The following is a 27,703-nucleotide window of genomic DNA, read 5'->3' on the forward strand; positions in this document are numbered from 1 at the left end:
CACGCCAATAATTTGAGGCATTAGTACGTGCCATTAAGCTAGCAAATCTTGCTTATTATACGACATATAAACTGTTTTAACGGGATTATATGACTCGCTGATTTTAATCTCGCGCCGTTTGTTCGTCCAGTCGCACTTTTCAGCCGCTTTACGGTATCCGCATTAATTTTTGTCGCACGATGTCGCATACAATTTGTTTAGTATCTATAATTGCGATCCTCCCGACTAGGTTCTTCAAGCAGACCGTCATCCCGAGTCCTGTTAATGAAAAACATCTCGACATTTTTGCTAATTAAAATCGCTCTAAGCGCTCGTTTACGCGTGCGCATGAGCAGAAAAAAAAAAACGCACAAACGTTACGCGATATAAACGTGCGTAGAAGCTCGTTACGTCCGCAACAGGAAGCAACGGTGCTTGGTAACCTTGAACCAATTATGTATACTAATCATTTCGCAAACCGTCCGCTTTGCATTTCGACGAGGTCACTGGCTGAAGAATTTTACGCTTTTACGCTTAACCGTACGGTGACTCGTGAATAATGGCGTAGTAAGCTGCATAATCGCTACGTGCATCACTGCGCGCGGAGAGTTAACGAAACTACGATACGAGGCTCTAGCTGCTCTACGTTATTACGTAAAATAGCGTATAATTTCATACCGCGTAAAAGTTGACGAAACATCAGTTCACTTAAATTTCACGCTTTTGCGGATATTTTACTTAAAATAAATTTCCATTTTTTTTTATTACGTCTGAAAGAAGAAGTTTAGCTTTCTAAATTTTTGTTATAAAATTCAATACACGAGCAGCTAGCAATATTCCGAATAATATTCTAGAATTGTGTGTATTCAGTGCGCACAACTAGGCGTGTGTCCTATGTGTCTGCAACCATTTCCGCGAGCTAACGTCACTATCACGAAGCGCGGTGCACCAGGAATGTTATCAGATACATATCGCTATTTACATTCTCCCGATCTCCATGAACGCTAGCTTGATCTACGCGCCCGTTAGCTTCTCCTCAACAAAAGGACGACTCTCCGAGGAGTTCCGCATATCCGGGCGAATTCAGCTCCGGCTCTCGCACGATCCCCGCGTCGGATAAGAGCTCCGCCGCATGTACGTCACATCCGTCGCGACGCGGCGGATGACGGAAACTCTCTCTACGCGCTCGCGGGTAAATCGCCCAGTAAACTCGCGTCCCTCGCGCGCAACGCAGAACCGAGCCGATTAGTCGACACTGAAAGTTGCCGAGCGGTACTTCAACGTTAACGGTGTCTCCCGCAATTAAAGTCTATCGCGTGCCTCCGGCTTGCGAGGCCGTCGTCGCGTCACTATGTCATACGCACGTAAATGCGCGCGCGCGTATACGCGCGTGTGTGGTACGAAGGGGACTTTTAGCTCGGTTATTCGCCCGACGTACACACCGACAATTACCCTTCAAATTGCCGGCGAGCTCGCGGAGAGAAGAAAGTTCAGGGCTTCTCCTCTTTCCTCTTTCCTTCTCCCTTCCGCTTTCTTCGCGCCTCTCTCGCTCGTTCTTCTCTTCGAGTGGAACTGCCTCCTCCCCCACTCGATCTATCTCTGTTACCTCGTGACGTCGGTCGATTGTACGGAATAAGCGTGAGAAGAAACGCTGCGCTCCCCGTAGGGCACCCTAATATAGTGGTACACTGAGATTTAGATACTGCGCTGACGACTGAACAGGTTAATTACCGGCGAGCTTATCGAGCGCTTTTTTTTTCCCGCGATGCAATACTTCCTCAATTCTCCGAGCGTATTAGCGGATTTGCTACGCACGAATATCGGGACGGGGACGCCTCTAATTACGTCATTATAATTGGAAATTGCTCAATCTCGATCGAGAATATGTCTACGTACGTCGTAATATACGTAGGTACAGTTAGGATGCTGCAATTTATTAATAGGTTGCAGGCATCGCATCATCGTAACAATAAGCAATAAAAAATAATTAGTTATACTAATAGCTAATGCAAATAATTTATATTTGTATTGTAAATAATTAATTATGTAAAGATTTATAAATTTATAGATGGAATATATTATAGATACACAGTAGAGAGGATTCTTTCTTGTGAAAAAAATAAGTGAGACAATGAATCTATGTAAATTGATAATTTTGTTGCTGTAAAAAAGTACAGTAACATTCTGTTAAAAATACGAATTTGCTTTGTCGACCTATTTAAGTGGCATAGTTCGTCAGAGACATTACCTCCGAACAAGGCGTTAATATTCTAAAGTCTGATCGTCGCGTGGATAATCAAGTTATCTCGCATAACGGCTTCAATTTCTCGACTTACACCGTGAGAGTACGTCGGTGTGGTATGTCGCAATAAAATCACGCGGTTACAAACCTAATTGCGCGAATAAATTTGCACGTAACATAATACATCTAATAAATTTGCGCGTTAAGTGCTGGAGACCCCTCACGAATACTCATTTTGGAATTTTACATTTAGAAATTAATATCTATCTCGTTTGCTCGAAACATTGCGATATTTGCACAGCGATCGGGATAATGCGGGAAACATAAATTTTAATAACTTTATAAATTATTGTTAATACAATGTGCCATCTGTGTGATACTTTAGCTGCGTTATTTAATAACTCGCATTTTTGCAAAATCTTACCGCGAGTGGAGTGCTGCGTGCAACGCGAGGCCGCAGAGACTTCCAAAGGACGCAGATCTACGATCCAGCGGATCGAAAAACGAGCCGCGGCTTCCTACCCGTCCACTCGTCCGGAGAAAAAGGAGCATTGAACCGTGGAACGTCGACCTATCGCTCCAGAAGCATGCCGACGGACGATAATTACTCCCTGAATCTATCAACAGTGATATAGATTTGTCGACGTGCACGACGAGAGGAGAGCACGCAGCAAATTCTTCCGCGTGGCATTGTGCCACCGCGCTGCCGGTAGCGGCCGGCGACTTCTTCCCACGAAGAATCCGATCGGACACGCCTGCCCCGCCGGGGCCCCTGTCGTAAATTGTCGATACATAAGCAGCACGACGACATCCCATCGTCCATCGTTGACCCACCTATACACGCCGTAATATACCTTAAGAAGGCTGATTCATGAAAGTGATTATGTAAAGCAGCATCTGAATCGCAGATTCGAATTATTCCCCTGATTTGCCCCCCTCCCCCCTTCCCCTCCCGACCGTAGGTCACGCTCGCGGCCACGCATTACACGGGCAGAAGGGCCCGTGCCCGTCGTCCCCTGTTGTTAATGATAAGGATCGAGAGTACACATTTCCGTAATATGCGCTCCCCCGGAGGAGCATGTGCAGAAGAAGCGGGGATCATTGCGATATTGCATGATCTACGACTGTTAGGGTAATATAATAGCCGATAATGCGGCCGGAGTCGTGCGTAACGAGAGGAAGAAGGATGTCGCACTCCGCGATTCCGTAATCTTCTGCGATCTAAACTCTATGATCTAGAGCGGTGAGATAATGAGGTGAGCTGCTCGTAAGAAAGTTTGAGAATTTCTAGTCTACCATCGTTAACCTTTCGAGGGCCAGAAGATGTTATCCCATTCTTCGTGGTTTACCGGATTGCGTCATATTTAAGTCGCGTTACGGTATATTTTTGTACAAAAGTGAATTGTACTTGAAAAGTTTTCGCACACTTATGTGACAACTTTTTTATTCCTTTTATTACAAGAAAAGATGAATTTTTTTCTATTAAATACAACACGGCTTGTAAAAAAGTTATAATAATACAATAAAAATAGTTTTATCTCTCTATCTTTTTATACTTTCACGTATTTATATATAGTATTTGAAATACAATTTGTAAAATTTTTAATTACTTAATATTTTACTTATAATTCATATTTTAGTTTTGCGAAGTCTCTTCAGAATCGGTATTCCATTCGGATTTCGTAGTTTCTCGACAAGTAAGATCACTTAACAGTTCTGTTATAACTGATTCTGTTTCATCGTTATTTATTCCAATATAATTTCGTAGACGATAATCGCGATCTAGATGAAAATTGTGTTTGAAATTTTCCAAGGCTGACCAAAGCTCCGCGATCTTCTGGTCCATTCGCTTGACCAAATCATTGCGATGCTGCTGAATTTCAAACTTAATAAAGTGTTCTATTTTATGCACAAATTTTGCGTTCTCGCGTAATGTTGTCATTTCGAGATTAATTAATTTGCAAGATTCATCTTGGTTTTCCTCAACCGTATCGTTGCGCACTCTATGCACTTCGCACTTCTCCTTTCGAGCATTCGACGAGTTGATCGCATTTTGCATTTCAAACCTAGAATCACGTAGTATACATTTTTTAAATTAGTCATTCAATTATTGTAACATAAATATAGAACCGTATACGGATAATATTATCACGAAAAGAATGACAGCTAAATGCCAACAGTCACCATGCTTTAAACTGGTCGCGCAGCTCCATCAAATTGCTTTCATGTAAATCAACAACATTATCTTTAAGCCGCTTTTCCCACACATCAATTTGTCTTCGAAAGTCGTAATAAAATCTCGCGCTTTGCCGCTCCAAGCTCTGCAAGTGACGCTGAATATTGTTGTATCTTCTCCTCGTGTTTTCCATCTCATCGTATAGTTTCCTCTCCGCCAACTGCCACCTGACTATCTGAGAATTGATCCTCTTTTCGTGGTCATTCCGCCACGTCAGCAGATCTCTCTGAAGAATTTCGCACCTCTCGTGATTCCAGCATTCCTGCGGACTCCGGTGCGTCCTCAGGGCGACGATCTCCCTCTCGGCCTGGGACAATCTGCGCTTAAGCTGTTCCACGGTGGTCTTCAAGGACTTGTCACGAAGACCAGTTTCCGCCTCGTCATTGTCGCCGGAAGCTTCCGCATGGAACACACATTCTTGTATATGACATAACAGCTATACATATTCCGTTTACTTGTGTAGTGACAATGTGGAATGTCGATAAAGAAACCAAAAAATTTTCTGTACTTCGTGTAACGTTTTAAATTACTCTTAAATTACATCTTTCATCTATTCGTTACTTTTTATATTGTATTTAAATTATATTTTGTATTGAGAATTGTGCGTTGTTTTTTAATCATTTTTTTATGAAAGCACCTGATGTGAAGCAGGAATAGCTGTCTTCAACTCTCCGAAGTTGATAATCTTGCTCCGTTCTTTCGTCTCCAGAGCTGCTATTCCCTATCGAATCAGTCTTCTTGTACTTCAAAATGTCAAATCTATATATCGAAGTATTATCGAATCTAACATTTTCCAAACCCAACGTGTGTCTCTATTACCTTCTATTTTTCCCAGTATTCTTTTATATGCTTCACAAGGAGGCTTTATCATCGAATTGTTGTCACTTCCTTCCGATTCGCTAACTACAAAGTTGGTGGACGCTTCTTTGGAACGCAGTGGTGATTCGGATACCTCTTCAATAGGCGACAAATTATAAATTTCGAAATTTTCCTCACTTGTTTGTGCATTTCTGTTATCGCTTCTCATGCATTTATCGATTTCTATATTTTATAAAACACGTGTCTCATATTTCAAATATAAAGCCGTGAAATTCAACAATTCAATGTTATACAAATATTTTAATAATTATTTATACACGTTTGTGTAAGTTTACATTTTCATTAAAATTTTACAAAAAAAAAATTCATACTAAAATAATTATGAAAAAAAAATCGGTGTGTTAAAATTTTTATATTAATCATTCTTCTACTCAAAATTATATATTAATTTTAAACAATAGAACTAACCCATAGTCATCTCACTATTGACTTACAAAGTCTCTTCATAAATTTATAACAGAAGTATTTTTCCCACTAATCTTTCTCATACGTCGCGCACCTCGACGCCGATAATAGAAAAGAATCCACGTTCTTCCGTTCGCGTCCTTTGAACGTGCTTGCTCAATCGCAAGAAAAAGAAGCCGGCAAGGAAAGAGAGGATACGGTGTACAACGGCAGAAGGAACAAGAAGGAGCTTAATGGCACTGTAACTCCGGTAGCGGGCAATTTTCAATTTCGCTGACTCGCGCGGAAGTAGCTTTCCCACCTCCGTGGCGGAATTGAGACGCGACTACGAGTCACGGGGCACTTGGCACCGCCGGATTTGACATGGACAGCTGGTCGCATTGGACACGTTAGAAACACCGTAGGGAAAAGGAGCGGATTTTCCCGATAGTCGTAAAATCTCAGCCCTTTCACTATTTAACTTCGATATCCGTCTCTTGAAGCTTGCTTAAAAAATATATAATTGCTATTTAACATTATAAAATCTAATTTATTTTCGAGATCAAAATAAAAATGTTTTCCAACGCGATAAGATAGGACAATTTCGGGTGGGATATGAAATAATAAAATATGATTTGCTGTCACGATAAACGTCGAAATAAATGCGTTTTCCATGATCGTATAATTTAATTTAATTGAGTTCTGCGCTCGTGATGAAAACGAATACATAATCAACGCCAATTTAAAAAAAGTCAGTATTGAGCTAACATTGTTTATCGATGCTCAATTGCCGACATCAAATACGTATTGGCCCGTATTTTCAATATTAACGAATCTCATCTGAGATGCTACACTACAAATGTGAAAATCTTACTTTCCTTGTGTATACGATCTGCATATTGCATCGTAAAGATCTTCAAGATTTAATTATAAAGCAGTCACCCATAAAAATCCAAAATAAGCAATAAAAATCTCTATAAAAACATATGTAGTACGCAACAACTGTAACGAAGACGCTTCTTCGTGTTCACGTCAGATATTGAGGTTATTCAATTGCCGGTTCTCGCGATGTTCGTTCCACACATGCGGAAATGACAGCGGCGGCCGCTCGTTCGCGAAACGCGCGCGTGGCGAACCGTGAATGCAGATCGTTGCATAAAATTAAAAGAAGAATGAGCGGTAAGTCGCATTAGACGGGCACGGAGATAAGAAATACCGAAGCTCGCGAGCCCTTCCACCCGATATCCCAGTTTTGCGGAATCGGCCGCGTGAGAACACCTGCGGCTGTATGGCAAGGGAACAAGAGCGGCCGGAGGAGAAGAGTGCAACCAAGACGCCTTGTACGCCTTGTACGCAGCAGGTGAAAGAATAAACGCAAGAACAGTAAGGAGCAAGGAGTCACACGGTGCGCTATGGGCATAGCGGTTCCAGAGCGGTAGATACTCTCGGATAATGCGCTCATTTGCATAGGCGGGAGCATAAATGAAAAGCAATGCGGCGTAATACATTACGGTAATACTTGCGTTAGCATATATAGGTAAACAAACACGAGCTTCGAGCCGGCGAATCGATCCTTTCGGCCGGATCTGAAGTAATCCGCGATATATCGAAAAAATTTTTATTCTAATTAAAAGACGTAATATAAATTTCTGATAATTTTATATCAAATATGATGCAATAAAAAAAATTAAGAGATAAGCGCTTCTCGCGTCAGTTAATATGTGTGTGTGTGTGTGTGTGTGTGTGTGTACCAAATTATTAGTGAGAGATATAGCTTGTATATTGTAGTACTTGACAGAGAAGATTGAAAGAATTTTCTGACAATTGCCGGAAACAATTGAAGTAAACTCCATTTCGTCCGTCGATTAAGTTTGTTTAATACTTGTGCAGGCCAAATTCCATGCAAATGGAAGAAAGAGAACGGGTTTGCCATTGTTTTATCAGTTCGACGGAATGCCGATAACGGAGGTCGTGAGACCGTTTGTTAGCAATCGCGAGAAGATCCGTGGAAGAAGAGAGGAATTAACGAGCGTTACGTTACGCGATTGTACTCGTTGCCGTTACTCGATTGTAAAACGATGTGATCGAAACGATTATCGAGTTAAATGAATTGCGAATTAATGTACATATATTATCACTCGCAAAGTTCGGTTTTAATTGTCTAATTTAAATTATATTCCGAAATAGCCAAAGACGTTAGCAATGTTAGCAGATTGACAGCAAAAAAGATTAACTTCCTCTTTCCGCAGCTTAAAATGTATATTATAAAATGAAAATTTTACTCGTTTATAGAACGACTTCGCTCGTCCATGACGACGGTCGCACCAATCAGATTTCCTTAGCATGTAATGAAACTGTAATCAAACATCCTTACCCAAATCATTCACTTTCAAGTTCACCTGCTACGAGAGCGGACATCGACATCCGGTTATTGCACCGGCACAATAGAGGAGACGCGCGATGAACCACGCCGAAAGTGACTCATCTATTCCGCTGTAAGCGGCTACCGTGCAGTCGATTGACTTCGATGATGACAAGACCGCCTCTTCGAGCCACTCGACTTGTCACCGGCTTGGAATGAACATAAAATTGCAGAAAAACGCGTCGGCAATTAAAAAAACAAACAAAAGAAACAAAAGCAACGTTTACAATTAGTTGAACGCCCACAGCTTGTCGCCGCCACGTCAGGCTGTGGACATTCAAGTAACTGTCGTTAATTAATTTTGTGCGGAACGTGGATATCCGTTCTTTCCGTGAAAAAGAGATAACCGCAGACGGATGTACCTGCCGAAGGTTGACGCCGATTCTTCAACCTTGGCCGATCTATTCTCAACACTCTCCAGCCTTCGGCACGTTCAGCTGCGTCGTCCTCCTCTCTTCGCCCTCTTAGTTTTCGTGGCAATTAATTCTTCCACAAGAGAGACTGCCGCGAACACCTTGTAATTTCGCCGTCATTTTTCGCGCGATCGTGCGCTTTTAGACGTTGTTATTATATTTTTAACATTTTTCGATTCAAACAAGCGAACGATGAAAATTTGTATTCTGTCGACGCGGCCGCGATAAATATAATACGACGAGCGGTGAGTTGAAGTACGGTTTTTCACGGGACCGTAACTGGTCAGAAACGCTACGATCGAAAAGCAACGGAAGCTGCATGGATATTCCGAGAATATTCGCGGGAGGAGTTAACAGTATCGTACCGATGCGATCCTGATGCGACTATCTTACCGTGGCGGTACCCACGGCGCGAACGAACGATCAAGCGAATAGCGGCCGTGAAATCGCGATACGACGATACTTCGTGTCCGTATAGAATGATTAGAAAACGAAGAGGAGTGATTCTCACGAGACTCGCTTGATCAGCGGTCTGTTCTTGCCGCTTTTCTTTGTTCAGTCCCACTCGGACATATTCCAAGTGACTTCTATTTTATTAAAAATTTAATATAATTACCAGTTATTAATACAGGGTGATTCAAAATAACCTGATGTCTTTGCAATGCCATATTCTTGAGCGAATTCTGAGACAATTTTTCCTTTTACAAAATTTTGTTCGAAGCTAAGTTTTCGAGTTATAATTGAAAATAGCTTGCTACTTACAAGTCCGATACAACGGACAGGCAGGGACGAACAATGCGTCATGAGACGATAGTAAACACTTGACAGTCTCATTATACGTTGCGCGTCCCTGCCTGCCCGTTGTACCGAACTCGTAAGTTGCTATCTATTTTCAATTATAACTCGAAAATTAAGTTTCGGACAAAATTTTGTAAAAGGAAAAATTGTCTCAGAATTCGCTCAAGAATATGGCATTGCAAAGACATCAGGTTATTTTGAATCACCCTGTATATTAAACCAGTGGCGGGATTAAAAGGGCAGCTTGATTTAATAAAGAATCAAAGAAAATCAGTGGAATATCCAATCTTATTATTCCTAGTTCGATTAAAACAGCTTTTTCGAAATACAGAAAACCAGTTGAATTCTTCAGAACCAGTTTGTGCGTGATACTTTTCAATATCCAGTAAAAAGAATAAGTAGCGGATTAGAATATAAGAAATAAAACTTTTTCCCTTTTCAGTTATGTTGCATAAAAAGTACAATCTCTCCCTTGGATGCTAATTATATTTGCTTCGTGCGAAAGTTGTGCTGCATTAAGGAAATGTGATATTACCGTAAGATCCGCCGCAACACTTTCGATCGTGCAACCAACACCAGAAATCTATATCGGTGTTAAACGAAGCTGTTGATGAAGTAGTTGCAGGTGCAAATCGTCGTTCGGATACGACGCATGTTCCCAAGTACGTGTCGACTTTTAATGTAGACATTAGGTCGCCGATGGATGTTTGCGTGGACGTAGCGGACAGAAGAAATGCAGACACGTTTTTCCACTGACTGGTACATGTGTGCGTGGTGTTCGCAGCGCATAGTTCCCTTCCGCAATTTATGCGGAATGCAGTCTCGGGCGCCACGGAGCCCTTATACAATGAAAGCGCCGTAAGGAAGGTTGCGGGCATTTTAAACTGCATCTCTCTCGCGCGCGCATTTAGCTGTTAATGAAACGCTACGTGGTTTCCGTTAGCAGTTAAACGCCCGTGCAGTTTAATTATATAACGCGCGCCGCGTAATTGCCGCGTGAACGCGATGCGATAAAAGCGATTACTTTTCATCCAGTTTCCACATACTAACTGTCGAAATGCGAGTTGCGATCGAGAGAAAGGAACAATTATATAATTCTCTTATTAGCGATATATTTGAGATATGAATAGTTCATTCATTTTACACTTGTGCGAAAGGCACGAATAATAGTTGTTCGATAGAACAAGTGATTTTGCAGTCACAATGGTGATAAAATACGCACGTATACGAAACGTATATTCCCATCAATACGCATAGTCATCTTAAGATAATAACTTTTATAAGGTGTATCACAGTGTTCACGTGTACCGGTAAAAAATATGAGCAATTTATAAACCTTGTAATAGCTAAGTTGCTGCGATAAATACTCGAAATCACCCATTGATTATAAAATATAAATTCACGCGAAATATCATAAAACAATGACGTAAAGGCGACATAAGTAGCACAACATACCTCACAGTTTCTCACATAATTTATGATCTATTTGTATATTCAAAAACATTCAAGATATTTCCAGTAGAAACCTATTCGTTAAGAGTTGAAAACAGAGTACAACATACAAATGCACTTGAGGGCAACTTACGCTTTCCTTGCACAGCTCCCTTGCTTTTCCGTTAGGCGTAGATTTACTACGTGCGCGCGAGTTTACGTACGCCGGTACATTTTATTACATCGATCGACGGAGATGGCGAGGTCCTAAGATCGGCGATAAAGCTGCGTCCACACACGAAGAGAGGATAGAGGAGAGCGAGCATGTGGGTGAAGGCTGGAGGGCTCTCCAGGATGTGTCGAAAGTGAAACTCAAGGCCTCGTGCAGTCTTTCGTTGTGTGGTGCATGTATATGCATGACCATTGTCCGCCCTCATACGAGTTCGATCATAGCTCGCGATAAGCTTCGATCCAGGTCCTTGGAGCCTCCGGTTCGGCTCTGCTAAACGATCGTGCGTTTCTCAAAGACGTAAACGTTATTTCAGGAGTGACGATGGAAACTTGATGTCAGTTGAGCAAGTTGATTGATGCGCCTTCTTAAATTCATTTCTTAAGATTCCGCTTTGTTTCCTTAGCAAAACAGCAATCTTTACACCGCGTGCTTGCGTGTACTCGGCAGGAAATACGTAAGAAGTATGCATACTAAAAATTGTGTTATACTCATGTGAGAGATGATAAATCAACCTAGGAACGAGCTATATGTAGCTAAAAATTTGCATAATTCTTTTCAGAAGCATATTAATGTTATTATGTAGTTTTTAAAATTATAAAATTATTCGACGGACTATAATTCTTTTAATTATATTCACTGCTTAACATTTTATTAAAAAAAAAAAAAAATACTTACGCAAAGTGAAGCACGCAAGATTAATAATCGGTGTTACACAGCCATACGCGAGTAAGATAGGGAAAATAAGATTACCAAGCATAGCTCCTATTCTTCCAACTATCATTTGCATGCTCACCGCCATCGCTCTGACAAATAAATATAAAATTAAACATACGGCATTGATTGTTTATATTTTGTTAATTTAAATAACAAACCTTAGAGATGTAGGAAAAAGCAAAACAGTTGCGCCAACCACGACGTTAAAAGTCAAGCACAATAATCCAAGATTCAAGCATGTAAGTACAAGAGTGGTTAATGTATTTGTAGACCAAATTAAAGATATCAGACATAGAAGCGCGCATCCGTAGCTAATGACTATTATCGAAAACAATTATGAAACATTAGTATTTTTTATTTTTCAAAGTTCTGCAGTATAGAAAATAAAATTGAGGAAAACTTACGTGATAGATATTTGTGTTCAAGAAAATTGACAAAAACGCTGCCAGACAATATAAAAATACTAGAAGTGGTTGCGACAATAACAGTGTCGATGTATGTCGCATCTGAGACAATAATCTGGAAAAATCAACTTATAAACAAAAAACGTAATACCTCCAAAATATAAATATACTTCGATTTCAAAATATTCAATTAATTTTTTATCGAATATCTTACATTTTCACAACTTGATATTTCTTCAAACGCGACAGTTTTATTTAAATCAGACATCGTTGTAGCAGATGTCGAAATATCTAATATTTCACAGAAAGTAGGATTAGTTATATTAGTGTCAAGATGGTCAAAGTTGTGTATTGTCGCAAAAAGTTGTGGCTGCCAGAGGCGAAGAGTGTTTAAACTGAAAATACAAACAAAGGTAAAAATATATATATCAATATAAATGTCAGCAAAGTCGCATCGGCTGTTTAAAATGTGCATTAAATAAACATTAAATTAAGTAAATGTTTAAATATATAAATAAAATCGATTAAAGTATGTGATATATTTCTTTGAATCTTTTAAGTAATTTATCAATAACATTTATTATTTTTTAATTCTATCGTAATAACTGTGTGTCAATATATGCAATTTGTTCTTTTGTATGGCTATTCAAGTAAAAAGATAAAAAAGTTTTCATCCGTACGTATCGTACGAGCACACGTGAAATGACTTCATAATATGCTATCGAAAATCGTATTGCTTAATCTGAAATCCATCTCTCTCATTTTCGTTGTTATCAAGATCTACATCAACGGAAAATTTTCGTCACATTCGATGCATCCAGGGATAAAAAAGAGTATTTAATTTAATCGCAAATTGCACAATTAACCCAACAAACAAGTTTATTTTTATTGCCGCCGCCGGCTTGACATCCTTTAATTTAGTAGAAGATTATAGTAAACTTCTGAACCGAGGACAAAATGTGTATTCAGTTTTATTTTCGTCTGCTCGGCTGACACCCTTTAATTTAGTAGAAGAATTTAGTAGAACTCGTGATACATGAAATCCGTGGCGATGTGTATCCAGATAATGGGAATATATTTCAGTTAACAATGCGAGATATGGAGAACAGATGTTTGGTATCTCTCGCGCTGATAAAGTCGTAAATTTTCGAGTCTCTCATTCAGCGGCATTTATACGACCAACTGTAGTCTTAAATTTTTACGACAAGTCATCTGTCTTATTGTATCTCGTAAAAACTGTATGCGATTCTACATGAGTATTATGTGGATACACGTGCATTGTCGCTACTACTGCATTACTCACAACTCTGATAACTCTAATTTATGACACGTGGCGCGACGTGACAATCACCTTACAGAATTCACAATTAATGTGCAATAATAAAAAAGCTCGATCCTATTTCTACAATATTATTTATAGTCATTATAAACATTTTTTCTAGATAAGTAATAAAAATAATTAATAAATTGAATTAAATTAAATTATACCAAATTTATGTAAAAATTTAAAAATAATTTAGGCAACGCACAACATTTTATAATTTATATGAATAATCGTGTACTCACCACAACATTCCACCGAATTGTATGGTAACAAGTAACAAAATACGCGACAGATGTGGGTTCGAGCAAAGAGGCTTCATCTGTTGTATTCCATTCTTAAAGCATGACTTTGTACTCTTTTGAGATTCTAATGAATTCGATTGCGTTGTAGTTGTATTATTCAAATTGACATCGCCCAAGGCACGTATCTAACAATAGAAAATGTGTAACAATATGTTTTTTTTTATATTTCATCAATTATGATTATAGTATGCGCTTACAGGATAATCATCCTTAGGCAGACCAGTGTTCATACTATAGATCCTCTTGAAAACCTCGAGTGCCTCCTCATTACGATTCTGTGTCATTAAAAACTTGGGGCTCTCCGGGAAAAAGCAAAGGCAAATGATGCCTAACAATGTCGATACTCCACAGAGGGACAGAAATATTCTCCAGGAATTATAAACGAAGGCACCGTCCCAAAAGACAAATAACCATGACTGAGGAACCACCATCCATGCCAATGCTAGTCACACATACATCACAATAAATATTGGTTATATAAAAAAAAAACCGGATCTATATAAAATACATTACTCATTAATAATCGTTGCGTGACTTATGTTCCATAATACATAAATATAAAATTGTTTTACCTGCATTAACTACACATCCGACTGAAACGGAGAAGCCGACAATAAGCGGAATTTTCGTTCTACCTTTGGCGCCGTAAAATTCTGAGCAATACGCCATAAGAGTGGCATGTGGTCCACTTACGCTAACAATGATAATATTAATTAGTCGAGTGGTAATTTTTAAGCGATAAAGATATGAGACATAAAAAATGGTGTAGATTATATTTAACAAACTAATAATTAAAAATAAAAGAATAATATTTAAATTGATTCATTTTTTTTTTAACAACTATTGTCGAATTAACATAATAGCAATAATAGTAATTTTTCTCTTACAGAAAGCCACTGAGAAATTTGAAGAACACAAGCGTCTCAAAATTTTGTGAAAAACCTGCGAGTAGATTGCAGATACCATCTGCCATGTAACCGTAAAATATAACATTTTTTCTTCCTTTAACGTCGGCGAGGTATCCCCATATGAAACCACTCAACACCATACCTGATACAATATTTTAATATAATATAAATAGATGTTATGTTATTTTAATACACTGCACTAACTAATATTAATTTATATTTAATATTTGATAACATAATAGTTCCGTTATTATCTCTAATAATTTAAAATGTGCTAAGAATAATTGAAAATTGCACGCACCGACATAAATGACAGCATTTAAAAGCCCTTTGTTAAACAATGACAATCCTAAATCGCATTCCGCCGATGAAAGTATCATAGACATATTACCCGTATCTATGCTCGATGCCCATGAAGCTGGGATAATCGCAAGAATAAGGAGATACTGGAACTTTCCGGTTCCAGCGGCGGAGATTGCCATTTCAAAATCCGCAATTTTCGTGTTCGACACATCTTCGATTATAACTAACAAATAAAAACAGACATTATCGATGATAAAAACTCAAATCCATGTCGGAAATAATTTCGCAGCTTCTCGTAGCTTCAAAAAAAAAAAATGTTATAAAATTCCTAAATTATTACTATTTTAATGGCATCTATTTCTGTTTACAAATGTTTGAGTCGAGTACTTACTCGAATCCCGTGTTTCTTGGATTTTCTTCTTCTCTGACACATCAGTGGAACCAGATTTGTTATTATGCACCATTGTATATAAAATCTCTTTTATATGAAATATCAAAAAATTATCACATAACACATAATCCACAAATCGACAGAAGACTTTTCTTAATTTTTGATACGCGCGCATCAAAGCGAGAGCTCATTTAAATAACCCGTCATGAAAGAAGCGTTCGATAACAATGATTATATGTAGCGTGCATAGATTCTATTAAAGGATCTCTGACGCGCAAGCTGATGAAATCATTCCGCTTTCAAAGACGTTTCCCTCCCCCTATCACCTTCTTGAACTGATCTTTTAATTTCTCGCAAAACAATTTTATCACTTGAGTAAACTCATACTTTCAACCACCTGATTTACTATGTACATATAACGCCAACGAATTTATATTTGTCAGCGAATCGATCAATGATTTAATCAGAGGTGTACTTATATTTTTCAATTTACATTTCGTTTTTATCAACATGCACGAATTTAGTTAGAGTCTAGAAATTAGTTTATATATTAATACATAATATGTATTCTTAAATTGTAATAAAAATATATCTAATTTATTACAATTAAATTGCAAAATGCTTAGTGAAAATTTTAAAATTATCTATCAATTTTGTTATTTTGTTGATGGAAATATTTGTAAATCTATAAATTTATATGTACAAAATATAATAATTACAAAGTGAAATATGCTATATTCTTTTTGTAAAATTCGCATGAACGTGATACTAATAAACCTACTATTAGACCTAAAATAACGTTCTATTACGTTCGACAAAGAAGCAAAACCAAAGAAACCGTCAAACAACATATAATCGACTTCGTAATCGACTTCGAGTTCCACTCAACATTCCATATTTTCACGTACTTAAGTTACGATATTCGAAGAATGCGGTAGCTCTTTTTCTATCGTTTTCCGTGCCAGCAAGCAAATGCACAGATCTTTCTATATTTACGACTTCGGTTCTATCGAGTCGTGGAAACAATTTCATATAACGTAAAACATTCTCAACTTAATATTTTTCGAAGCATTTGTCAAAAATTGCAGCTATTTTTGTTCATTTAACTCAAGCTATTAATATTTTTTTGCAATGTGTAACAAAAATGATTTTCCAGCTAGTTTTGTAAGTAAAAATAATAATATAAAATATTTACTAAAGATGTAAAGTTTAACATTTTTGATGCTCAAGATTATATTGATCAAACAAATTATGAATATGTATGATCATAAATTTCTTTATTAAATATTAGTCTGACTAACATATAATTCATAACATACATCAAAGTATTCCTCAAATAAATTATAATAAGGCACTCTTCAAATTCATAATTCATTCGATAAGATGTTGTAAAACAGACTAAATCCTGAAAAGTCCCTCAATCCTTAACCAAGCAGTGTTTGTTATCATTTATAATCCTTATTTTCTATTTTCCTTCCAATTTTTCTATTTACCCATTACTCGTGATTTTATTAATAATTAATCTACAAATATCAAAAGCAAATCAGATTTGCATCAGCAACTAATCATCCGTAAATATCCAAAATATTATTTTACTTATTAGTCTTATTATTTTTATAAAAGTTTAAAATTACATAAAATTATACGTAAGATATCGTAGATCATTCATGACAATAGATTTTTAGAAATCTCATATCAACGCTCTTTATCTCTTGCCTGACGCCTAATTTACGAGATTGTTTTACGAATATGAGGAAGCTTTTATTTCCATCAAACGTTTGATAGTAACATTCCTAGTTTGTCAAGGTTTGTCAAGGTTTGCTTATTGAGATTTATCAAAAAACGCCGAAACATCTGACTGAAATTTTTTATCGATAACTACAATTTTTGTACGACAAATTAATCCGGCTACAAAATAATAAAAACATACGTGACTGCTGTATGAGATTAGATAAGTCTGCTAAATATGCAAAGCACATAGAGACAAAAATAAACGCATGAATAATATTAGCTTTTTAGTAACACTTGCGAAACCTTCAGAAAAATATTATCGACAAGTTTTTTATACGTATGTATCACTCTTCGATCTGATACGATAAATTATTTTTTAAATAATGCTTATCGAGTTCATCGTGATTAAATTCATTGCAGAAAATGCTGCATTCTTTTCTTACGCGTTCATAATATCTACATTTAAATGGTAGCGGAGAAGATTGGATGTCTATTAGACGATCTCTAAGCACGTACTAACCGCGTGCAAATGGCCATGTGACTAATTGTAGTCAAGTACATGACTCGTGTAATTAACACTCTGATATGATATATAGATAACATCAGGAAGTTATTTGGAATTAAAAGTAAAAATCATTACACGTAGCAATCCTCTTTAAAAAAATACAAAATGTTATATGTAATATGTAAAATCTCTATGCACAATCAAATATAAATGTAATATATTGTATGATCACGTCACATAATGTAGTCACGTAATTTAATCTACTTGATAACTCTTAATGTGTACCGGGATAAATATGATGATAACCGTATGTAAAAGACAGTTTGATATCAAAATTTTCCTCATGCATGGATTATTTTAGCATTATTAGCCGACTATTATTAAATATATACTTTTCAGAAGTAATTTACGATGAGTTACAAGTTTCCGGCATTAGTTTTTCCAAATCGTAACGTTCTGAAGAATATTTCTAAAAATTCTACTTAGAGTCACACGTAAATACACAGTTTTCTTGAAATAGTTAATACAGTTATATTAAAGAAAGTAATCTAAAATTGATATTTCAAAATAAACTCATTTCCGATTTATATCAATAATATTATTTCATTCAAGCATTTCATTACAGAACCGTGGAAATCTATTCATTCGTAATACGTTCCGTGCTAGCTGCATCTTGATATCCTGCAGGTGACTCAGCTTTATGCAAAGAGAAGAGGTGCTGATTACTCCTCAACCTGTATTCTCGGGCTTGGCGATACGACATCGACTGCATGTATTTGACCACCTTCGAAGAAAGAAAGAAAGAGAAAAAGATACAAGGTTAGCGTATCGCAAGAAGGCGAAGTTCGTTTCACCAGAGTAATTAAAGTTTCCTGCATTTGAACCGCGGAATCGACGTTGCGTGACAAGTGACCTGCTTTTTGACCATTGGTACTTTTGTCGAACAAAAAGAAATAAAAATCTCCTTTTTACTAAATTAATTAGGGTCAGCATTGAATAGCTCGTATAATCCAATGCTCACTGTGTCGAAGGTCGCGCTAAGGATGCTTAAAACCGATAGGAATCATTAACAATAGACGTGCCGGCTAAATAAAAGTTCGATTAATTAAATAAGATAGCTGGCTCGTGTACGAGATTTCCAATAAAGAGTTAAAATTACTTCCAACGCTATATTCAGGTCAGATATTTCAGTTAAACAGGACACGTGTTTGTTAACAATTTATCTAAAATAAATAATACACAGTAATAAAAGTAGTAATTTTTCAAACGTAGACACATATAAATTTATAATGTATAAAAACCAACAAGAAAAAAGAATTATAACCTTTAATGGCATTGTCGCCATCGAGCTGTCTATATAGGCGAAACAAGAACGATAAAAAGAATTTTATTGAATGTAAGCACAATCAATATTCCATGCGGAAGTATGAGAGACAAGTAATAAACTCCATGATGGAGTCACGGAAGTTTTGTGATTCAGTTTGATAATTAATTATACGCTCCGCAACATAAATCTCTACTGTCTAGGTGCACATTAAGCGAAATGTTTCATGTAGAGCGTTTTGCGCGATCAATGTGTTCCATAATGAGTACGGCCGACGAAATGAATTAAAGGTCCTGTCTAATTATCGAGTACGCCGTTGTTTTTTTGGCAAACAAAACAAAACTTTGTGCAATAAATAGAGACGGAATATTTTCACTTTTTACCAATGACTTAATATTTTATATCTTTTTATAAATGTTTATATTAAAAAAATTTATACTAGCAAACATTGACTTATTTATAAAATATAGGAAGCAGCGGCTCATTCCCGAAAGATCCGTCTTTCTATTCATTACAGTCCAAATAACTAATATTTTCTTCAAAACCGTGCACAGATTAATTATATATCAAAAAGCTGAAAAATTTGTAACCTTATTGTTGTAATCGAGGTAGCCTGTTAAGATCTCACGCGCGATACCACCGCCAATACTTAGTAGCAATATTCTTTGCCATAATATCTTGTTGAGAAGCCACTTAAATTTAATCATAGTGCAACTGAAATGTAATCACATAATTATGAAATAATGATACATTGAAAGTTGTGCTAATTGGTTAATGGATATCTCTTACTCGATACAGTCTATACATCCGTTAAAAGGTTATTTGTCAAGTAAATACATCTTGCAAATTATAAGCACTAAATATTATTATTTATTTATGAACACAAATGTAAACGCTGAAATTTTTAATAGGACCAGACGGAGTTTGATAAACAGAATTTGCGATAAACTTCGTATTCAACGAAGTTTGCTATTTGATAATAAATAGGTAATGAGAAAAAAGTTCGAAAAAGTTAAAATTCTTGATTTCTATTTAATTATTTATAAAATAAAATATTTATCTCATAAATGAGAAAGAGAGAGAGAGAGAGAGAGAGAGAAAGTATCAATAAAAAAATGTATTCGTCAATCACACTGTGCTGATAGTGACCTCTATGCATCTACCAAAACAATATTGCAAATTGTAAGAAATGTCGGTAAAATATTCTTCTTTTTTTAATTAATATTAGAAGATCATTATGTAAAACATTTTTTTCTTCAATAGTTATTTCAACATAAAAGATACAAAACATATACTTTATATCTATAATAATTTACATTTATTATATTAAAAAAATTAAATATATAATATTCTTTTAAATTTTATATAGTTATTTATAGAAAAAAGAGGAACATTTATATACAAATTACGTTAATATATTAGCATTATATGATAATATGATTTTCAAATATTATCTTTTCTTTAATTATCACGAATGTATATAATAAAATCTCTTATTATAAGTTTATTTCACAAAGTTTCTACAGCCACCAAAGTATATTTAAATTAATTAGCGCCCTTGCGTGAAAGGGAAAGGGTTCTCACAACCAGAAACGAGTCATATTCAAGATCACGTGACCATTGAATAACCTTACTCGATAAGTTTCTGTAAAAGATAAATTCTCGATATAAACCGACCTCGATTTTTCGAGCTATTTCGAGCGCAATTTTTACTATTCGTGACACTTCTCATTGCCGCAATTACAAATATGCGCGTCGAAATCCGCGCGTAAGCTCAAAAGCGACATCGCAACGGCAATTTAGATACGCCATGCAACCGCGAGACGTCGCCAGTATCGTGACACGATGGCGTCCGGTCGATAAACGGCGAACGGACGAGTATCCGGAGGTGCTCTCTCGGCTTTCGCGTGTGCTCACAGATCGGAGCAGGCAATTCGTGACCGGGTCCGCGACGAAGTTGTGACAATCCTTATTCGCGGCGACGAGAAAACTGTGCGAGAAACGCGGCGGGCGCGGGTGCAATAATATGTCGCGACGACGAGCCGCGTAATCAATCGCGCGCGTCGCACCGACGGGGAGCCGCCGCCCGCGGCACATTTCGCGCGACAGCAGCGTCGAAACATGCGTCCGCTGCGGGGCGACGGGAACCGAGCGACAACCGAGGAGGCTCCTTCGAGGAACTGTCAGGGGGACCGTCGCCACCACCATCGCCGCCGACGCCGCCACCACCGCCGTTACGCGTGAGTCAGTGCAGGATCGTACGGAGGCGACGCACGCAAAATGGCTTCGGGCGACAATGTAGACGTGATCGAGGTGGTTGAGACGACGAGCTTTCCCGGCCCGGCGCAACCCACGGTGGATCACCTCAGACCGGACCAGGCCATCGTCGAGGAAGACTGTGAGTCTCCTGTGCTTCGTGGTCTCTGTGTGTCCCTCTCGCATGAGCGCGACCTAACCTATAACCGTGACTCCGGATACCGTATCAGGTGTCGTTTCTCGTTCGACGACGATGCTCATCGAACGGAGATTTTCCCGGATCCGTCGACCGCACGTCCGCGATCGGATTGTCGCGTCTCACATACGGCAGGACAAGCGCGTCGCGCTTGATTGAAGCCCGCTAATCCGCCGTTTTGCGGTTTGACAGCTAATGGGTGTCACCCGACCTACAAAGCGCGAACGTAGGAATCCGTGTCATCGTCTGGCGAGGAACGCACGTCGTTAAAATGCACGCCGCGCGTCGCCGCGACTCCTTCGCTGCTCCGATTTGCGGAGCGATCGATCGGAGATAAATTTGACAATTCGAATAACCTTCCTGTCATCTGCTTGTAACTTGTGAATCGAGCCTTCGACGGGGATATTTATTTTGTTTTGTTTCACGCTACTGAATTACAAGATGGTAGAAATTTAAATAATCATAGACATTAAAGAGACATCACACGCAGACAGCGCATATCACGATTCTTTCTTCTCTTAGATTTTTCAATTAGATTGATCGATCGCGATTTGACAGCTGATAGCTGTTGATGGCAATGTCGAATTACAGCGCGTGGGAGCAGAAACTCTGCTTTCGCGCTTCGTGATTTTCGAGAAATTTGAAACGCTACTTAATTCAACGTAAATTACGCTAAAGTGCGCGTCACCGTTAAAAGAACCTGATGACACAAAAATGAATGACACAGCCAAGGAATTTATGCTGTCGCAATGATTTGTCGTTGAAATGGAAATTAGTTTTAACATGTTAACTACACATACATTATCACTACACAATACGCATATTTGAATACAGTTTTACATTACATTTATTGTGAAATAAATTCTTTTATACATCTTTATAAAACACAATGCATGACATACTTTCGTTCTGTATCGTTTTATATTATGTAATTATAAAGATATACAACATTAAAAAATATAGATTTCTCTGAGAAATTTAACCAGTAGAAATATGAATACATATATCTTTATTTTTTTATTTATTCTTTTAATAGATTTTTTTAATCCCGATAAATAAATTCTAATAAATTAATGAAAGAGGAATCAGTTTTTAATATCGACAATTTAAAAAATATTGTCAAAAATCTCTTTAAAATAAAATCACCTCTGAATTTGTTGGTGAATACAGATTTAAAGTTTTATGTAAAGCGCGTTCATGAAATTTTAATGAGTCGCTGTCATTGAGAATAATTAAGGATAAATTTGAGTTTCGGAGTCATCGACCGAGCGTTCGTGTTTCGTCTTCGTATCGTCATGTCTTCAACCGTAAATTCCGTTTGATTTCCACTCCAATTTAATCCACACGTGACGGACCAATGAGCATAACGATCGATGGATACGATCACATTTACGCCGGTGATTCGACGCGGTGTGATTTGCTAGTCGCAACTACGAGTTGAGAGCTCGCCATTTGATATTTGATAGGCATCGAAGCAGCGACAAAATAGTACGTGGAAACCCGGATTGTGTCGTGATCGTGATACCGAGATAATGTCATTATCAGATTCTCATCACAAGCCGTCGTGTTCATCGGAGAATAGATTTTTTCTTTCACTTCAGGAAATAATAGATAGAAAAGTGGAACACGTCGCCGGCAAGCGACTTTGTGCACTGTGTTTCTTTTGTTCGAACGATAGCAACTTCCCTCTTATCGAGTGAAAGCTTTTCCGTTCGGAAAACCTTTCCGCGTTGTGTTTATTTGCATTAGAGTCATGTTTACGCACGGATAAAAAATTTTATTCGAATTTCGTCTATTTTTTTACTTGATCTTCACGCATTTCGCGGACGGAAGTAATTGCATTTATCTCTCCTTGAACATGTCCATTATGATTATAAATTATGATATGGAATGTCATAATACATATTCAATTTCTTACTTCCGTCTTCAACTCAGACGAGCAGTATGCGCACATTCCTGTCGTTCACATCCTTGAATATTATACAGCGTATAATATTATTCGAAATGTTTCATTTTCTTAATCACTACGTTAAATTGAAAAATTATGAATAGGAGAATCTTCATTATGTCTCTCGTCGAAGAATGCTTTTATTAACTCAAGGATAGGAATCTCGGTAACTGGTGTTTTTACGTAACGCGATTCATTCTGCTTGGCTAAAAGGGAGATAGTTTCTTTCGAAATACGCGAGCCGCGGTCACTTCTGAAAAGACTCTTCTATATAAACACCGCGCGTTGCGCGTAGCTTCCGAAAATTCATTGGCGATGTTGCGGTTAATGGTGCTTTCGCTGGCACCGCGTTGTGTTTTCGTTTGTCGGAAAAACGTCTTTCAACCAGGACAAAGACCATCGCACGCGTTGAGCCAAGTTCACGACAGAAGATGAGGGTTAAAAATAGAAGGCTAAGTAAGGACATCTTGTCCCGCACCCTTATTCCACGGGCTCTCATCCCAGGCGGCCTTTTTTTATTCAATATTGCAAATCGCCGTCTCCCTATCCGTGCGCGTATCGCCCTCCTCTATCGTCGTGCAATATCAAACTCAATAATGCTCACCGTTCGATTCGCTGAAGGAAAATTCGTGCGAAGCGAGTTTGCCACTCGTTAGCGATAAAGCGTATCGTGACGCATAGACTCGTGCTCTCAACCTGTATTTAGCGCGACTTCTCAGCTTTAAATCTCACTGACACGTTACGTTATAAGTAGAGTTTTCCTTAAGAGTTACTCTAATAAAAAGTATCTAATGTCCAAGTTCCACGTGCAGCTTGTTTATAATATAATTCATGCAAATAATATTGTATCCTTTGTTGAAAATCAGTGGAAAAGCGGCGTCCGATAAATATAAAAGATTAGCCAATTACGTAATCGACTATAGGAATCCGCCACCGGTTAATATTTTTCGTCGCCGAAGGTCCAATTATGCACACGTGTTGCATTCTAAAAGGAGCAATCTCAAGTCCGATGAATCGATCGTGCAAAAATGCCATTGAGTCTCGCATATATATCTCTAGTACCTGACATTTGCTTTTCTGAAGCACGTTTTAAAAATTGCTAACTTCATCGATCATGTAACTCTGCAGCTTTATTTTTACATAGAGATGTTACACGTGTTATGCTCATATATATATTTATTTTATAAAAAGTGATCTTTATATTTCGACAAAAAATTATTACAGCAAAAAGCCGCCGCATTTATCAGTTGTAATTACATTGTTCATATCAAACTTTTAATTAATTAATAAAATTTATGTAAAATTCTGCTGTACGCAATTATTCAATATATCAGTTTTACTTCAACTTTTATCATGCAACTAATGCGACTAGTTTGCAACTTTTAACTGCCAAATTTTTATGCAGATCACAGATGAAATATATATTGGTTATTATGTCATTCAACAGATTTTATCACTTATATTTATGTTGTTGACGAGTAACGTGGCTTAATGATTCTATGAAAAACTTCACACTTCGTGTCATTTTATTTTTACAGAATTGCATCGTGTTATCTAACACATGCGCTGTTTGTTATCAAAATACATACATTCCACCATGCGACGTTATTAAACTGTCTCCATCTCTTTTACAGATAAGTCAACCGGAGAAAAAACAACAGCATTTGACGTAAGTATTGATCTTTTTCGTAATATAAATAATTATTAAAATATCTATTCGAAAAAATGCAGATATCTCATTCTCCAACAAATAAATTTATTTTACTCTTGAACATTTCACATTAATGACCTATTTAAGCAATCATCAACATTTACATAAATGAAGACATATCTTCGACGTACACGCCATCGTAAGCATCGATCCATAAACAATGATTCATTGTTAACATTAACAATTCAAGCAGTCTAAACGATAATGCTCATTCGTTAGGATTCCTACACACAAATATTCTTTTATTATTACGATATAGATTTTAATTTTATATCATCTATCGCGTATTCTCAATATATTCTTTATAAATAATTCATATTCATATTTTTTATATGCATTTATCCAACTTTCATTTCAAACAATCTCAAAGAGAAAGCGTCGATAAAAAAAGTCGCTTCGATTCAGAGTCTGTTCTGCGTCTCATCATCTTTTAATTCTTTCCTATTAATGTTTGTCCCACTTTTGCACAGATTCGCGTTCATATTGCACTTATCGCTAATTGCGATCGCCTACGTTAATCGTACATTTGGTTCCCGTTCCGTAAGTACATCCGATACGAACGTGCATTATTGAATTCTGAATAAAGTTGAAAATTTCACCATTAAATATTAAACCAGGATAAGAATAGAGACGACACAAATTTGGAAATGGCAAGTTGCGAAAGATTGATTATTGAACAATCTCTTCAATTAACTCGAGATAAATCGGTACAGATCACAGAAGGTTTCTTTAATTTTCTATTTACAGCGAGTCGCGTCAAGTGTAATCTATGTTTATTCACGAAATCATTTCTATTTTTGTACGACGGGTAAATCTGCCTGTCATTGGCAATTTACACTTGAGCGTTCAAAATCGATTCTTGTACATTCGCTTGAAATTCGCTCAGATTACGCTCGAAACGAGTTCTCAAATTTGCAATTCGCTCTTGTTATAATATTACGGTCCGCGAAACGTACGTAAGAACTGAAAAGGGAAGAGAATTGCGTTTTCACGCAACAATGATTTATAACGAAGTCATTAAAAACGGTTGTCGCGGATATCACGCTTCGACGATTACGTGTTTCTGTAAATATATGAGAGTAGTATCAAGCAACATGCATATATTTGTTTTTCTTCGAGTCGCATAATTATTTATTCGAATAACACGTAACTGGACGTCGTTTCTTTCTTGCACGTACTGACGCTAAACTAAGAAAGATATTGTTATGTATATTTTGTACAATGCGGATGAGCTAGCTGAAACAAGTAAGCTAGTCAAGTATTCCCTGATTATCTTCAATAATTATTCGCGTAACTGCAAAACAATTTTCCTTGAATATACACTCAAAGTAAAATATTATCAATATGATTTTTGCAGAGCTCAATAGTGCAACATGGTACCGCTGGCAAGACCCCTACGGGGGTATCAAGAAACAAATCGGAACGGGAGAGAAAGATCGGGCATCGAAGAGTTGGTGTGGGAGGTGAAATCACATATAAGAAGGTATGTAAGGAATTTCAGTATAGCGCTGTATATGGCGCTTCTAATAGGTGATTTCTTCAGATAAAGATTTTTGCCTTGCAATCAAAGTTAAAGGCTGTTATTAAGTAAGAGGAAAAGAGTTCATAAGACTATATTATTTAATTTATACTCTATTACTTCTCTGAATAGTGTGAGTGATAAGATCTTTCGCTGTAAATGAAAGAAATGTGCTACTTCATTCAGCCGTCAATGAGTGTATTTATCTGCAAGTATCTCTTTGCTGATTTAATCACCTAACAAGCTTATTACGTGAAAGACTAGATTTACACTGTTAAACGACTTAAGACCGCGTTATCGTTCGTATTATATTACAAATGAAATATCTTCAAATGTGAAATTAAATATGTATATCTTATTTGTGTTATGCAGATCCAAACCACACAAATTATGGGATCTATCCAACTGGGTATACAACATGCTGTTGGTGGTCTTGCGAGCAAACCCGAACGCGATTTATTAATGCAGGACTTCATGACGGTGGAGACAACGAACTTTCCTAGCGAAGGATCAAATCATACTCCAGCCCATCATTTCTCGGAGTTCAAATTTAAAAATTATGCACCCATTGCATTTCGTTATTTTAGAGATCTCTTTGGCATTCAACCAGATGACTTTTTGGTGAGATCAACTGGAAATCTCTCTCGATAAAAACTGTAATAAATATCGATCGCACGCTAACAAGATTTATAAATTTAAGATGTCGATGTGTAGCGCACCACTGCGCGAGTTATCAAATCCTGGCGCTAGTGGGAGTATCTTTTATCTGACGGATGATGATGAATTTATCATAAAGACTGTGCAACATAAAGAAGGGGAGTTTTTACAAACTCTACTTCCAGGATATTACATGGTATGTTTTAAAAGCAGAGAGAAATTCAAATACGATACAATATTTTTTTAATAGAGGAAATTTTGTAATAATGTTATTTCACTTGCAGAATCTAAATCAGAATCCGAGAACGTTATTGCCAAAATTTTTTGGATTGTATTGCTATCGGTGTAATAGTAAAAATGTTAGATTAATAGCTATGAATAATCTTTTACCTTCATCTGTAAAATTGCATCAAAAATACGATTTGAAAGGATCTACATATAAAAGAAAGGTTTGTAACATTGCGCATATTTACGAATGATGTACTAATGCGTGG

At 37.2% G+C, this 27,703-nt stretch overlaps 4 protein-coding genes across 15 annotated transcripts in view; 1 reads left to right on the top strand and 3 right to left on the bottom strand.

Annotated features, from left to right (window-relative positions):
• The window catches only part of LOC105675100 (cuticlin-3), a 132,625-nt gene that overhangs the window by 74,267 nt on the left and 30,655 nt on the right, over positions 1 to 27,703 (bottom strand). The gene's annotated exons all lie outside the window — the stretch shown is intronic.
• LOC136999945 (uncharacterized) lies at positions 3,552 to 7,015 on the bottom strand. The gene is made up of 6 exons (XM_067355179.1): positions 6,595 to 7,015; positions 5,745 to 6,227; positions 5,277 to 5,498; positions 5,095 to 5,178; positions 4,406 to 4,853; positions 3,552 to 4,287 (listed from the first exon to the last, which is right to left on the bottom strand). Exons 2-6 carry the CDS (start codon positions 5,752 to 5,754, stop codon positions 3,858 to 3,860), a joined length of 1,194 nt encoding a protein of 397 aa, XP_067211280.1. The 5' UTR covers positions 5,755 to 6,227; positions 6,595 to 7,015; the 3' UTR covers positions 3,552 to 3,857.
• On the bottom strand, positions 9,624 to 15,840 carry LOC105675099 (synaptic vesicle glycoprotein 2B-like). The gene is made up of 11 exons (XM_012371910.2): positions 15,363 to 15,840; positions 14,970 to 15,194; positions 14,648 to 14,810; positions 14,333 to 14,454; positions 13,958 to 14,202; positions 13,701 to 13,885; positions 12,349 to 12,529; positions 12,135 to 12,249; positions 11,889 to 12,048; positions 11,692 to 11,819; positions 9,624 to 11,486 (listed from the first exon to the last, which is right to left on the bottom strand). Exons 1-11 carry the CDS (start codon positions 15,535 to 15,537, stop codon positions 11,434 to 11,436), a joined length of 1,752 nt encoding a protein of 583 aa, XP_012227333.2. The 5' UTR covers positions 15,538 to 15,840; the 3' UTR covers positions 9,624 to 11,433.
• The window catches only part of LOC105675097 (Phosphatidylinositol 4-phosphate 5-kinase 59B), a 32,992-nt gene continuing 25,950 nt past the window's right edge, over positions 20,662 to 27,703 (top strand). For 2 of the 11 annotated variants that reach the window (XM_067355152.1, XM_067355153.1), the window contains exons 1-6: positions 20,667 to 21,320; positions 24,957 to 24,991; positions 26,391 to 26,516; positions 26,925 to 27,173; positions 27,253 to 27,405; positions 27,494 to 27,658. In XM_067355152.1, coding sequence (XP_067211253.1) covers positions 21,203 to 21,320; positions 24,957 to 24,991; positions 26,391 to 26,516; positions 26,925 to 27,173; positions 27,253 to 27,405; positions 27,494 to 27,658 — 846 coding nt within the window. In that variant the 5' untranslated portion in view covers positions 20,667 to 21,202. Of the gene's footprint in view, positions 21,321 to 24,956; positions 24,992 to 26,390; positions 26,517 to 26,924; positions 27,174 to 27,252; positions 27,406 to 27,493; positions 27,659 to 27,703 lie in introns of all 11 variants that reach the window. The other 9 variants (XM_067355156.1, XM_067355158.1, XM_067355159.1 and 6 more) reach the window with 9 other exon arrangements.

This window comes from Linepithema humile, chromosome 5 (assembly GCF_040581485.1).
Source record: "Linepithema humile isolate Giens D197 chromosome 5, Lhum_UNIL_v1.0, whole genome shotgun sequence".
Taxonomy (NCBI): domain Eukaryota; kingdom Metazoa; phylum Arthropoda; class Insecta; order Hymenoptera; family Formicidae; genus Linepithema; species Linepithema humile.